Source organism: Meriones unguiculatus, chromosome 18 (genome assembly GCF_030254825.1).
Source record: "Meriones unguiculatus strain TT.TT164.6M chromosome 18, Bangor_MerUng_6.1, whole genome shotgun sequence".
In the NCBI taxonomy this organism is placed as follows: Eukaryota; Metazoa; Chordata; class Mammalia; order Rodentia; family Muridae; genus Meriones; species Meriones unguiculatus.
This window is the reverse complement of record NC_083365.1, coordinates 66346207-66360260: the sequence shown is the minus strand read 5'-3', so window position 1 is coordinate 66360260 and position 14054 is coordinate 66346207. Positions and strand designations below refer to the sequence as shown.

At 43.5% G+C, this 14054-nt stretch overlaps 1 protein-coding gene across 7 annotated transcripts in view; it reads left to right on the top strand.

Moving 5' to 3' along the window:
* Epb41l5 (erythrocyte membrane protein band 4.1 like 5) overlaps positions 1–12315 on the top strand; it is a 92279-nt gene extending 79964 nt beyond the window's left edge. For all 7 annotated transcript variants that reach the window (XM_021633239.2, XM_021633240.2, XM_021633244.2 and 4 more), the window contains exons 21-25: positions 1542–1632; positions 3913–3987; positions 7446–7487; positions 7932–8062; positions 8801–12315. In XM_021633239.2, coding sequence (XP_021488914.1) covers positions 1542–1632; positions 3913–3987; positions 7446–7487; positions 7932–8062; positions 8801–8867 — 406 coding nt within the window. In that variant the 3' untranslated portion in view covers positions 8868–12315. The remainder of the gene's footprint in view (positions 1–1541; positions 1633–3912; positions 3988–7445; positions 7488–7931; positions 8063–8800) is intronic.
* The last annotated feature ends 1739 nt before the right edge of the window (positions 12316–14054 follow it).

Below are 14054 nucleotides of genomic sequence, written 5' to 3'. Positions count from 1 at the left end.
GGCCGGGGAAGTGACTCAGTGAGGAAGTGCTTGTTGCCAAGCCTGACAAGCTGAGTTTAATCCATGGACCCACGTGGTAGGAGGAGAGAACTGACTCCCACAGTTTGTGTTATATAGTAAGACACGCCTTACACAATAGTGCTCACACAGACACACACACGTAAAAAAATATATATGTATATATATACATATATATATACACACACTAATGCAATAAGGTGGTTTTTAATAGAGAAAATGTTCTTTATAGTTGGCTTTGTGTTCTGACATATTTTGCAACATTTAGAAGGTTGTCTGGTTGGGGGGCGGGGACTGGAGAAATGGCTCAGAGGTTAAGAGCACTGGTTGTTCTTCCAAAGGTCCTCGGTTCAGTTCCCAGCAACCACATGGTGGCTCACAACCACCTATAATGAGATCTGAGGCCCTCTTCTGGCCTTCTGGTAGAATACTGTATAAATAATAAATCTTTGCTTAAAAAAGAAGAAGAAGAAGAAGAAGGTTGTCAGGGCTGGGGCTGCAGGTTAGTGGTGGCATGCTGACTTGCATGCTCAGGACTTTGAATTCTAGTCTGCTCTCAGGAGGAAACCCAAAATTCCACTCATTTTCATGTCTGGGTTTTGCAGTCTAGGCCTTATCCTTTGTTTTTTCTTGATCTTGTGGGAAACGTGTGCAGATACTGATGTTTATCCACACTTTTCAGTGATAGTGAAGATTGGATTTCCAGCCTGTGCTGATGACTTGATGGGTAATAAGCTGTAGACCTCCCTTTTCTTTCCTGGCACTGAAGCCACGTATAGAAAAATCTTGTTCTTATCAGGAGATAAAGACCCCATCATATGCCAGGTCTGAAAGTCACAGGAGCTTCAGCCTCCTCTCATCTATTGCAGAATCTGGAACGTCTTCAGTGTCGCTTCTACTTGCCTGTGCCCCGCCATGCCTCCTTCTATGTCTTTATTCTTCTCTTCTGTCTTGGCTATGTATCAAATTTGATCCACTGAGCTTTCTCATCCATATAGTACATCACATATTAAAAAAAGAAAAAAGAAAAGAAGCCAGCGGAATTAGACATGGTAGTCTCACATATTTAGTGCTAGCATTTAGGAGGCAGACGCAGGTGAATCTCTGTGAGTTCAAGGCCAGTTGGTCTACATAGTGAGTTACAGAAAGCCAGAGCAAATAGGGAGACCCTGTCTCAAAAAACAAATAATTATCTTCCTCACAGCTCATCTCCTTTGGATTTGAAGCTGTGACTATTCTTTTCTAAAGTGAATCATTTTGAATTTTCTGAAGGGTTTTAACTATATTGGCAACCCTTCATTTTTAGGTCCTATGACTTTTTTTTTCTCTAAAGAGAAATCTTTTCTATCATTTTAGTATGGTTTTGGGAAGGAAGCAAGGCAATGTCCTATTTTACCCAGTAGCAAAGGCGTCTGACTTGGATATCAAAGTTGAGTGTTCCCCTCCAGCTGCCCTTTCTTTCTGGAGGTTTCTCCAGTAATGCCACCTCTATGCAAGTCTGCATGGTCTTATTTTTTTTCCAGTACTGTATTAAATGAAAATAACATGGGCCTCTGCAAAGATTCCCTCACGATGGTGCATGCAACAGCTGCTGACAGTGGATCTGTACTAAAGGTAAGAAGACAATATTGAAGACAACATCGAATTGAACCTGTAATGTGACCAGGGACATCTGGCATTGGGATTTGAGGTGGAAGGAACAGCTGAACCTCATTTCTAGGGAAGACAGTGCTTCCCAAGAGTAGCTAGAATCTGCTTCCCAGTTTCTATGCTGCTGTGTCTGCTTTAGTCTGGGATAGTCTGGGTGCTGGCTGTGCCCTCACTTGTTTTTCTCTAAGGCACATTGTTCTATGCAGACAGACAGGTTGAAAGTGCTTATTAGACGAAGGAGTTAAGGCTGTGCATGTCCAGCATGTCTATGATTTTACTGACATTTATAGTCCGGTTTTCCTACGAAAACATAAGCTGTGTGAGTAAACCAATTTTGTTGAGTCACAACCTTGCTGTGTAGCCCAGGCTGGCCTTGATGCTTAGTCCCTCTGCCTCACTTTCCCTAGGCTAGGCTTACAGTAGTATGCCAACATTCCTGGATGATCTTTTTTTCTTCAGTCCTGTATTCCTGCTGTCTCAAATGATACATGACAAGTAATAAGCACTAAGTAAATAAGTGCAGTACTGGACACCTCTCACTGATGTATTATAGTATAACCATCTCATTCCAACTTCTGCCCATGCATGTACATTTCCTATACCCTAACCAGTTCAGAAATCACAGAAACCCAGGCTCTTTTCAATTTAACACATGCAGTTATTTTATTGCATAATGTAAGTTGTTGTAGAAATTTACCAGATACCTCACAAAAGGGAAAACTGTAAATCACCCTTAATCCTACTATGCAAAGACAGTATGTAGTTGATGTTTATATATATATATATATATATATTATATTTTAGTTAGGGCTTATTCTTAGTTTGAGTTCATAGTACAGTGATAAAACATCATAACCAGAAGCAACTTGAGCTTACATTTCCACATCCTAGTCCATTGCAGAGTTAAGTCAGGGCAGGAACTGAAGAAATGATGCTTACTGCCTTGCTCCTTCTGGTTTGCTCAGGCTTGTTTCTTACAGAACCCGACCACCAGCCCAGGGGTGGCATCACCCACAGTGAGCTGGACTCTCTAGTTTGACCATGTGTTTAAAAAAATATTTTTAAGTATTAAAACCAAACACATATTTAAACTTCATCAGATTGAAAAATAATTGTTTTGTTTATGCAAAGATGGTGTAATTATAGCCCACAGCTTCATCTAGAATTGAACAAATAGCACTTTGCTAAACATCAGTATTTTTAGTAGATGCTGCATAACAAAAAGTATGTTTTCCTCGAGCTCTCTTGTTGTAGGTAACGATTAATATTTACTATTGATATATCTTCTGATAATGCTGCTGTTAATCCTAAAGAACTGTATAACCAAATCAATACACAGAGAGACTGGGACTTATTTAATTAACCTAGAACACAATGCTGGACAATAGTTACTCCATTCTAAACCTCCAAGCCCTCATAGTTTCCTAACTATGATTTCCCACATTATACTTGCTTTTAGTGATATAATAGATCCAGTCCATCTCTCCACATCGGTCCAAGATCTCTTTTCTCCTGCCTCTGTTCTCCTAGCTCTGCCCCCTACCTTTTGCCTCCCACTCTTTCCTGTCCTCTGGCTCCTACCCTTTTTCCTGTCCTCTGGCCCCTCCCCTCTCCCGCCTACTCCTTCTTCTCTATTGCTCAACTTTGTGGCTGTTTGTTTTATTTTGGATGTTTACACAAAGTTGAGACAGGTGATGCTTAGAGTAAGTATCACAATGCAATATCTGGATTGAAACGGGGTGTGTGTGTGTGTGAAAAATCAGCATTTGAATGAACAAGGGTAAGGTGTATACCTTTCAAAAGAACATTATACCAAGTGCAAACTTCCTTCCTTACATGATTCAGCAGTAGAATGTGAATTCTACTGCTGAATAGGCATTAGCTTCCTGCTCCTCCATGTGTCACCACCACCTGGATGTCCTTTCCCTCTTATCTTAGAAAACTTCAGCTGGGGCACCATTGCTGTCCTATCCAAACCTGCCAGCTGCTGTCTTGACTCTGCCAGGTTTTGTGTGTGTAAATGGAATAGCTACATGGATATTTACAGAGCACTTCTTTTTCCAGCTCTCATTATCGTATAGATCCTCCTTGAAGTGGACTTGTTGATAGCTCATTTCTAAAAATCCATTTTTGCTTAAAGGAACAATACTAGCTAGGTAGGACACTATTAGAAATGCAGAGATATGAAAGAGCTAGGTGCAGTGGTGATTGTTCATGGGTTCTTTGGTGCCTTGTCTTCTGCAGGAGGCTACGGATGAACTCGATGCCTTACTTCTTTCTCTAACTGAGAATCTGATGGAGCACACAGCCACACCCCAGGTAAATATATCTCACAACAGCAAAGTCAAAAGAGATTTGTTTTGAAAATGTTCCTGCTAGGTTCCAATTTTTTCTTATTTAATAATTTAGTAAAAGTTTTCCTTTAATACGAGTTTTTAGGACTGGGAAGGTGGCTCAGTGGGTAAAGTACTTGCTACACAATCAAGAGGACCTGAGTTTGGGTCCCCAAAACTCACATAAAGCTGGACACAGCAATATACATAAAGTGAGGCAGAAATAGAATTTGCAGAAGTGCTCAGACCAGTAGCCAGGTGTCCACCCTGGAGCACCAGAACCCTGCCTCCAGCAACCTGCCTCCAGCAACTTGCCTTGCCTCCAGAACCCTGCCTCCAGCAAAGAGACTGATGCCTACAGCCTCCACCTGTGCCTATGCCCCCCCCCCCCCAAACACAGAGAGCCTGTATTTGCTTCTTTAGCATCGCCTTCTGTACTCTATGGAAATCACATCACTATAAACCATTGGTAATTCTATACCACATTGAATAACATGAGGGAAAACCTAGGGCCTGTACCAGTGTAAAGAGCTAAAACAAGGAGCTCTGTGGTTAAGAGCTCTTGCTGCTCCTGCAGAGGACCTACAGGACCTTCCTGGCACCCATGTAGTGGCTCACAACACCATTTAACGCCAGTTCCAGAGGATCCATTGCCCGCGTCTGGTCTCTGCATTCATTGAACAACTGTAACATACTTACATACATATAGGTAAAACATTCATAGACATAAGATAAATATATATATTTTTTTATAAAATGTTAAGACAATAATCTGGGCTTGGTGGCTTATGTCTGTATTCCCAGTATTCAGGAAGATTGCTGTAAGTCCAAGGCCAACCTGATCCACAAAATAGCCCAGCCAGAGCTATGGCAAAAGCTATATAAGGACATGTTGTTTTTCTTTACAGAATGGTGGGAGCATAATTAACGATTAGTATTGAAAATCTCAGCCCTGTTTAACCTGGAAGGTAGCAGTACTCAGAACTACCACCATAATGCAAATAAGGCGCACAGTTCATTTCCTCAGCTGGTTAGAGAGACACAAAACAAATTCAGTGACTGTAGGACAAGAGCTGCTGCAGGATCAGGGCCCTCTCTGAGGATTCAGGGGTGCAGGTGGTACTATGTGTGGTATAGGGTACATGTGTAAATCATTAATGAACTAACATATCAGAATTACCTCAGAATGTGTACTAAACAGACTGTTGGGCCTCACCTCCGAGTTTCAAATGTGTATATCCTGGAAAGACCCCCAAAATTTGCATGTGCCCAGGTGATAGGTGATACGTAGTGATACAGACTACCAGCTTAGATCAGTAAACAAGACATTACTGAAAGACAAGTAATCCCAAATCTGATTTTGAACCATAATGAATCTTTAAATACGCATAGTCTCTAAAATTAGTGCCAAAATAACCTGAAGCCCAAAGAGACAGAGTCCCTGAGAGTATAACTGAAAACTTACAGCATGCTTGCTCTTTCTCTTCATGGGTGGGGAGCCTTACAAAACCAAAACAGTGACCCAGACAGAGGCAGGTGGATCTGTCACTCTTGTCTAGACTTTATGGGTTTCTGCACACATGTGGTGCACAGAAAGTCACTTGGACATGCACAAAAATAACACCAAAATAGAGGGCTGTGGCTTGGGTTAGCAGTGACATGCAGCCTTGAGTAAGGTTCTTATTTTGTTTTGTCTGCATTACAGCTCCTACTCTTAGGCATTTCTAGGGAGGGTGTGTGTACTGAGTTCGGTGTTTCCCCGCAGCATAAGCTAGCCTAGAAGTAACTTATGATTACTGCCTGCGCTTTCCAAGTGTGGAGATTACAGGTGTGAGTCTCACCACTCGTGAACTGTCCAACTCTCTTTGTATGTGGGGTCAGAGAACGACTTGCAGGAGTTATTCTTTCCGTGGATCATGTGTGTCCCACACATCCAACTCAGGTGATCAGGCTTACCCCAAAGTGGCTTTGCCCCGTAAGCTATCTATCTCCTTGTCTGACTTCCTAATTTTGTCCAGTTTAATGAGTTTGTCTCAGTGTTTCAATTATATAAGTTAAAGTGGTTTTCACCCTCAGTATTGATACTAATTTAGGTTTCTTCTTCTGTAAGGCACCAGGGGTAGTGTTTGCCTGTTTTGTTTGGTCCTCCTTTTTCATACTTCCTTCCAGAGCTGTAATTTAGATATCAACCTGAGGTTATCCACCCCACTGGGTGGACTCCAGCCACTATACAAAGCAGACGGTCAGCACAGAGGGGAAATATCCTCCATGCTTCTAAGCTTCTAAGCAAAGCTCTGGTCAGGAAAGGCCTTTGACTTACCTCAGATAAATGGCACAACTAGCCAAAGGAGCCCCAAACCTGGTGACCTCTCAGGACCAGACCCTCAACTGGCCTTAACAGGTTTTTGTTTGTTTGTTTGTTTTAATGTGATTGATTTTGGCTACCTGCATGGTCTCAAGCACCCTTTGTGAAAATATAACCAAAATTAAAATAATCGATAACATAAAGCAAACAACGGGCCATGCTTTACAGGTCTCTATGAGAGTGACTGGCACGCTAGGTCAGCAAACAGCCAACCAAGAAGTAAACAAGTTTAAAGGACTCTAATCCTCCTCCTCCTCCTGCTCTTTGTATATTCCTGATTATTCTGCTAATATCTTTGCTTTATAATGTCTGTAAAATCAGACTAAGACCTTGCCAGATATCACCATCTGTTGGTGAACAGCTCTAGACCTGGATCTCTGATCCTCAGGGTAAAACTGGGTTGAATCTGTTAGGGTTTTAATAATGGTGCTACTGATCTCTGGGCCTTCTGTATCCAATGCCATCTTAATGCTCCATTCATTTACAGTCGAGCCACATTCAAGTGTTCCTATGATAACTTAACTCCAGTGCCTGGAAGTCAGCAAGAGTGGAGATAATAAATCCTTCTAATGCCCTAGTGTTGGCCTGCAGCTTCTATGCTGTGTGTGTGCACACTCACAGACACAAATAAATTTTAATAGATTTTACAAATAGTAAATGAGCCAGGCAGTGGTGGAACACGCCTTTAATCGCAGCAGAGGCAGGAGCATCTTTTGAGTTCAAGTCCAGCCCGGTCTGCTGAGCCAGTTTCAGGACAGCCAGCGCTACTCAGAAAAAAACCTGTCTCAGGAAAAAGAGAAGGGTGGGGGTCGGGGGGGGGGGGAGAATAACAAATGAACTAACGGTGGCAGTAGCGTTCTTGAATTCAAGTTTTTTCTGTTAAGATTCTCAAAGTCCTGACAGTCTGTTGAGTAGTGTGAGTGTAGTGAAAGCCTAGGTTGAAAGTTAATGTTAGCTCAAGAGGCTCATTGAGAATTGCATTCCCTAAAGTGCATTCTACGATAGAAAAACATCATACATGTAATTATGAAAATAAGTCAGTCTTTTCTAAAAGTAAGTGGCTGTGAAATGTGTTTTAGGTGTCTTCATCATCCATGATCACACCCCGGTGGATTATTCCAGTAAGTTCATATTTATGATGGGGGGGAGTTATAATTTCAGAATACTAAAGGATTCTCAAATTCTTGTTTTTCCTACAAATATTGGGGCCATTATCAAGGCTCTATTACTTTAATGACCTCAGATTTGTGACTTAACTTTTCTATAAATGTTAAATGATTCAGACAGAATAAAAGTGAAAAGCTGAGGTGAAAGGGACTGAAAAGCTGACTCAGTGGTTAATAGCACTTACTTTTATTGTAGAGGGTTTCAGTTTGATTTCCAGTCCCAGGGGATATGACTCCCTTTTCTGGACTCCACAGGCAGGCACCAGGCACACAGGTGTCACACAAACATAGATGCAGGCAACACACCCATGCACGGAAACAGTCAGTGAAGTTGATGTGAAGCTGTTGATGGGGCAAGTTGTCACCTCTTAGTGAAGACATGTTGTGCCTCTCCCACAGCACAGTACTGCCATCTCCAATGGGCTCGCAGGACGTGGAACAGCCTTGGCAGGGACAGAAGGATGTGGTGACAAAGTTGGATTCTCACTGATTTCCCCCCCAGCACCATTCTTGGTAGATGCTGTGACCAGGTGAGGAAGTTACTTCTCAGTTGCAGTTTGGAGAGCACCTGAGAAAAATTAGGTTGATTATATTTAAAACAATAGTGTTCTTTAAGGTCTTAATTCAGCCTGACTGAAAGTCTTTTCTATAAATACTGTTTAACATGTTTTTTTTTTCTTGCTATTGGTAATTTTCCATAAAATTATTAGGATTTCTTTGTGAAGTCTTTGCTAGATAAAAATACAGTAGACTTATCTTTAAATCTCTGTTTGTTTTAAAATCAATTTCTTATTCATCCTTTCCTGCTTTATTCCTGCAATTGTATCTGATCTCTTAGTGATGAATGGTGATACATGTGACAATGTGCGGGGCGGAGTGGGGGACATGGCAACATTCCCAAGGTGAGGACCCTGATGTAGCTTTTACTAGATAAGCGTGTGAGCGTGGGTGAAATGAGTCCTTTGTGGCCATCCTGAAGTCTCCTCACCATAGAGGATAAGCAAAATCAGGTTCAAGGAGAAGCAGAAAGTCTGCTATTATGCTTAGTACAGTACTGTCCTACTATTCATAAGCTTGTCTCATGAAGAAAGGATTAAATGCGTGTTGTAGCCAGGGAACCAGGAGCATCAACTATGTAGAAAATGTGTCCTGCAGAACATCTCATTGCTTGTGTGATGGCCCTGCATCGCTCTCTTCTCACATGGGCATCTCCACATGGGCACTGGAGACCTGCGTCGTCACTGACTAGGCTTCTCTCTTCCCTGCAGCTCTGCCCCTCCCTTGGTTGAAGACTCAGCCTTGAAGCAGAAGTGCTTGCTGACTACTGAGCTCTGAGGGCTGCCATGCCCGCCTGTAACTGGAATGCCCCGGCCATCCTAGTCAGCCCTGGATCCAGCTGAGTGTGTCCTTCTCTTGGGTAAAACCTTCTACCCGGATTTGACTTTAACTCCATAAAGAAGGTAGCTACATTTTCCGTCCAACTGGAAGTCTACCCCACAAAGCTGTTTAACTGAAAATACCTCCTCCTCTTCCTTTAATTTTATTCACATTGCCAATTCCTAAGTCAATGAGATTCACTGGTTTCCTTAAAACTCTTGGCTCCATCTAGTGGTTGCAACTGTAAATAACTTAGGGCAAGGCTTGCTGTCCGGAGCCTTTCCCTTTCTGGTTCCCTGTACTGCCAGGGTGAGCACACCTGACCTGCTGGAAAAACGAATGCCACTTTACTGTGTGTTACCTGGAAATCAGAATTTAGGATATGGATAGAAACACTGTAGGTAGATCCCAAGCCAGCTCTCACATTCTAGGATTCTTAGAGAAGCTAAGAACACAGAGGGTTGAAGATGTCAGCCACACTTTAAATTCTGTGCAGTAATGATCTCACTGCTCCAAATTTGCATCAAAGACAAATTTTAGGAACTACAGAGAGATCAGTTTCTATGGAAATGGACTTTTCAGACCCATTTCCTATAGGAAGCCTCTCCATCACTCACCAGTGTGTAACTCTGCAGCCTGAGCCAGTGGGAAACTCAGCCTTAATAAGCTTACCAGTCGTGAAGGTCAGTGCGGCAGTGCTCCAGTCAGTACCTGTTCAGGCAGAGCCTCCATTTCCTTTCAGTATACACTAAATTTATGGCTTTCAAGCTGACAAGAAAAGAAAAGCATCTGGCAAGCCTGGGGAATGGTGGCCGAGGGATTAGGTTCTTGAATGAGTATCACTGAGGAAGCTTGCACAGTATAACGAGTGAAGTCAACTTACATTAGGGGCTTTCTTTGTATTCATTTTTAGAGTTCTCTAGAATTCCCCATTCTCTTAGCCTCTAGCAACAGAAGTTCTGATGTTAAAGTAGTACACACTCACCATATAAAAGTAAATATGTATGCACCTTTAATCCCAGCACACAGAAATGACATTAAAGTAGCTTTAACTGCTTGGGCTGAAAGATGGGGACCTCAGTTGCCATAGGGAATGAGGATGATATACAGGCATTGGTAAAACCATTGGTGTTCCTTGTTACCAAGCTATATCTCCCGGAGTTGAGCACGCATTCTTCTCAGCTAGGAGCACATCTGGCTCTGTGGTCTTTAAAAAGCTGTGATTTAGACTACCCTGGCTTTCCTGTAACATACCATGTACTCAGGCAAACACGGGTGTCTGTCTGGGAAGCTCAGGGGGGTTACAGTTTCCAGGGGAACTGGACAGTTTAGAAGCCACTTTTGCTAAAAGAGACAAGAGTTGCCCTTCTTGCCCACTATCTCCCCTTGGCCAGCAGCACAGCTTGTGCGATCATTGGCAGTGTTTTTGACAGTACTCAGTGATAATCATTTCTAACGGTATGACACCTGGAACCAGGGCCTTGACCCAGGACACACAGGACTTGGTGTCAGATTTCCAATGTCTAGAAGTCTTGGATGACCTACAAGATTAGCTGTTCTGCTAACACACACAGCTAAAGCATGGTGGCTTAGAAGTCCTAAATGTCCTATACTGTTTAGGAGCGAGCACTGTCCCTTCAAGATTGAATAGCTGAAAGTACCCCGTAGCATTTATGTCTCCAGGTACCTGAATTCTTGCCAGTCAAAATGTTTGCTAGGGACTTAGTGAGGATTCGCTTGGCTCTCCACTAAAAAGAAATACTATGTCTTAGTGTCAGGTAGTAAGCGTAGACGCTAATACTTAAATGATGAGTTTGCCCAAATGGGTTAAACACTTGTCAGATGTTTCCTGTTCGATTACAGCAAGCAGTACTCTGCTCCTCTGAGAATGGTAGTGGTCTAGTGAGACAGGCCCGAGGGCACCTGTAGGTTAGGGGTGGGAGAAGTACTTGCTGATGGTGAAGCTGGAGGTGGCAACTGGCAGTGTAAGGCTGCCTTCGGGGCAGGGGAGGGAGTGTCTGGACAAGGTTCACATGTGTCCCTGGCTGGGGTAGGGACTTGGCATGGCAGTTTCCAGTAAGATGTGAAGGTATCAGTTAGGAATCCTAGGCTCCACCTCAGCACTTGGAAAGGAGTGTACCTCTGAGGGAGGATCTGGAAGCTGACAGCTTGTGTGTAGCAATCCTTTCCGCACCGGCGGCACTTTCGGTTATTTCATTGCTGTCCTCAGGAGGCCGCTGAAGAGAGCAGCACACAGACTGCTTAGCCTTCTATCTGACAGTCCTGCTGACTGTGCCCAGGCTTTGCACAGGCTCATCTGGGGGTGAGATCTCTGAGCTATTAGTAGGATCCACTGCTTGTTCTTCTCAGTTCTGGCTAAAACTTGGATCTCTCTACTCTTAACTGAGCCCCAGAAAGTTCTGCTGTCCCTTGCTAGATTATTTGCTAGTTGCTAAACTGGCAAAAAAAAAAAGGGGGGGGGTGTCTTTCCTTTCTTCTTCTTCTTTTTTTTTTTTTTTTTTTTTTTTTGAGACAGGGTTTCTTTGTGTAGCCTTGGCTGTACTGTAGACCAGGCTGATCTCGAACTCAGAGATCCTCCTGCCTCTGCCTCCCAAGTGCTAAGTTTAAAGACATGCCTGGCAACTTGGGTGTTTTCTAAGTAATGGTCTTGTCTTCTCCTTCAGCAAATATATACTCATTTGTTACTTTACTTTGTTTTGAGACAGGGTCTCACCATGTAACCCAGTATGGTCTTGAAATCCTAGCAGTCCTCCTGCCTCAGCTTTCCAGACGCTGAGTTGTCAGTCATGAACCACCAAGCCTAGCATATACTTGTTCTGACAAGTTTTTTGTTTGATTGGCTTTGGTTTTGAGTTATTAGGGATCAGAGCCAGTACCTTGAGCTAGGAATGGTGGCAGGTGCCTTTAATCCCAGCACTCAGCAGGCAGAAGCAGGTAGATCTCTGTGAGTTGCAGGCAGCCAAGGCTACATAGTGAGGCCCTTGTCTCACTCTGCCACCAAGCCATGTCACCAGACCCAGTAAGTTTGTTCTATGGAGAGCCAGAGATAGAAAATACTTGACCGCTCAGTTCTGCTGGTGTTGTACTGCAGCATCAGAGGGCAGACTCCCATCACTGTTCGCTAGAGCTCATCCACAGCGAAGCTCTAAGTGCCGGTTCCCAGCTCTGAACACAGTGGAGTGCTGCCTGGAGTTGATGCCCTGCGCACCAGCAGCCACTCGAGGCAGGCAGCACTCCAGGACTCTGCTTGTCCACGAGCTGCAAGATGAGATGGTGGGTCTCAGCTATGGAGTCTTGGTGAGATACTATTATGTACTCTGTCTCTTGGCCATTCAGTTGACTGGAAACTTGCTTACACCTGTGTAATAAAGAATGTGTGTTTATAGATTGTTTGTGCTTTTTTACTGAAAAAAAAAAAAAAAAAAAACTAAACCTGGGTTTATGGATGGTCAGGATGGACTGGAAACATTCCTGTGCTACCAGGATGAGGAACTTGGTTTGCACTATGGACACTTGTCCTAAGCTGTGTTCTGCTCTGTGAACTTGCTGGTGAGGCTGCTTTTCTTCCTTTTGTATTGCATTGTTGGGGGTGATATCCACTAATTCTCAGGATTTCTCTTTATCAGAGAGGTGAGGGTGTGAGTGTATGTGTTGTGCATTTGCGTATGTGTGTGTATGTCTTTTCATGGAACCCTTACTCTTTCTGTTTTTCACATCTAGATACAGTAGATGCTTATGTATTATGCTTATGTAAACACAACTATTTTGTGTTTACTCTTTCTACATGGTAATCTGTGCAGTAGCTATGAAACTAATTTATTTTTGTATCAAATGCATTATCTTCAGCGAGTTCCCACTGTATATGGCTTGTGTTAGAAGAACTACACTGAACTATGAGTTGTCTGTACACTGAACAAGAACTCTAGATATGGCCCATTCAAATAAAGCTTCCGTGAGACATTCCTGTCATCTGAGCTGTTTCTTGAGCATGAATGGCCCTGGCTGAATGTTAAGCCAGAGTCACCATTAACAGTAACCAGGTGGAGTGAATTGCAGCACTGATACAGTGTTCAGGACTTGTGTCAGTGTGGGTGTGGGAGATTGGGAACGGAGAGGTTTCCAGAGGCCAGAGCCTTTATTGGTGGCTGGGGAGATGATTCAGGGCATAAAGCAGTTGCCACACGGGCATGAAGACCTGAGCTCAGAGCCCACATAAAAGCAAAAGATGTCGATAATCCCAGCATTCACGCACTGAGATGGGACTCAAAGACAAGAGGACCACCTGAAACTCACAGGCCCCTTGCCTGGCATATGCACCCTGAATACGCAGAGATGAACGAGAGACCCTGCTTCAAGGTGGATGGCCAGGGTCTACATGTGAGGTTGTCCTCTGACCTCCACATGCATACTTCCTGCACTTATATTAACACACATACAACACAGAGTCCAAAAAAAATAGTTACTGGTCAGTGAGCATGATGGCACATAGCTGTAATCCCAATGTGAGGTTGTCCTCTGACCTCCACATGCATACTTCCTGCACTTATATTAACACACATACAACACAGAGTCCAAAAAATATAGTTACTGGTCAGTGAGCATGATGGCACATAGCTGTAATCCCAGCATGAGGGGCTAGTGCTAGACAGTGAGTGTCAGCATAGACTATATAACAACACTGTATGAAAACAACCTCTCCTTAGTCATACACAGCTTACTCTGGAAGGCCACAGTGTCATTCCAGGGGACACAGGGCAGTCTATCCACAGGTATAGAGTCAGTCATCTCAGACCATTGTCTCAGTGCTGTTACCGGAAAGGACACGTGCAGTGGGACTCATGGCCTCATGCTGACAATAGCCAGGCCTCATCCTTTTGTTCCTCAGTCTCTTTGATGTGGTTTTCTGTGAACAGCTTGACTGTCCAGGTCATTTGGCAGGCTTCTTCTGAGCCAGGACACAGCAGCACACAAAGTAACAAGGCTTCTGGGAAAGTCACACTGCCTTCCCATCCCCTCCTTTCCCTGGAGAAAGGCAGACTTCATTAGGCCCTTCAATTGTGCCTGGAGAGCAGGAACCTGGGCTCGCTCACCTGTGATGGAAACTCTAAAGAAAATGCCTGACAG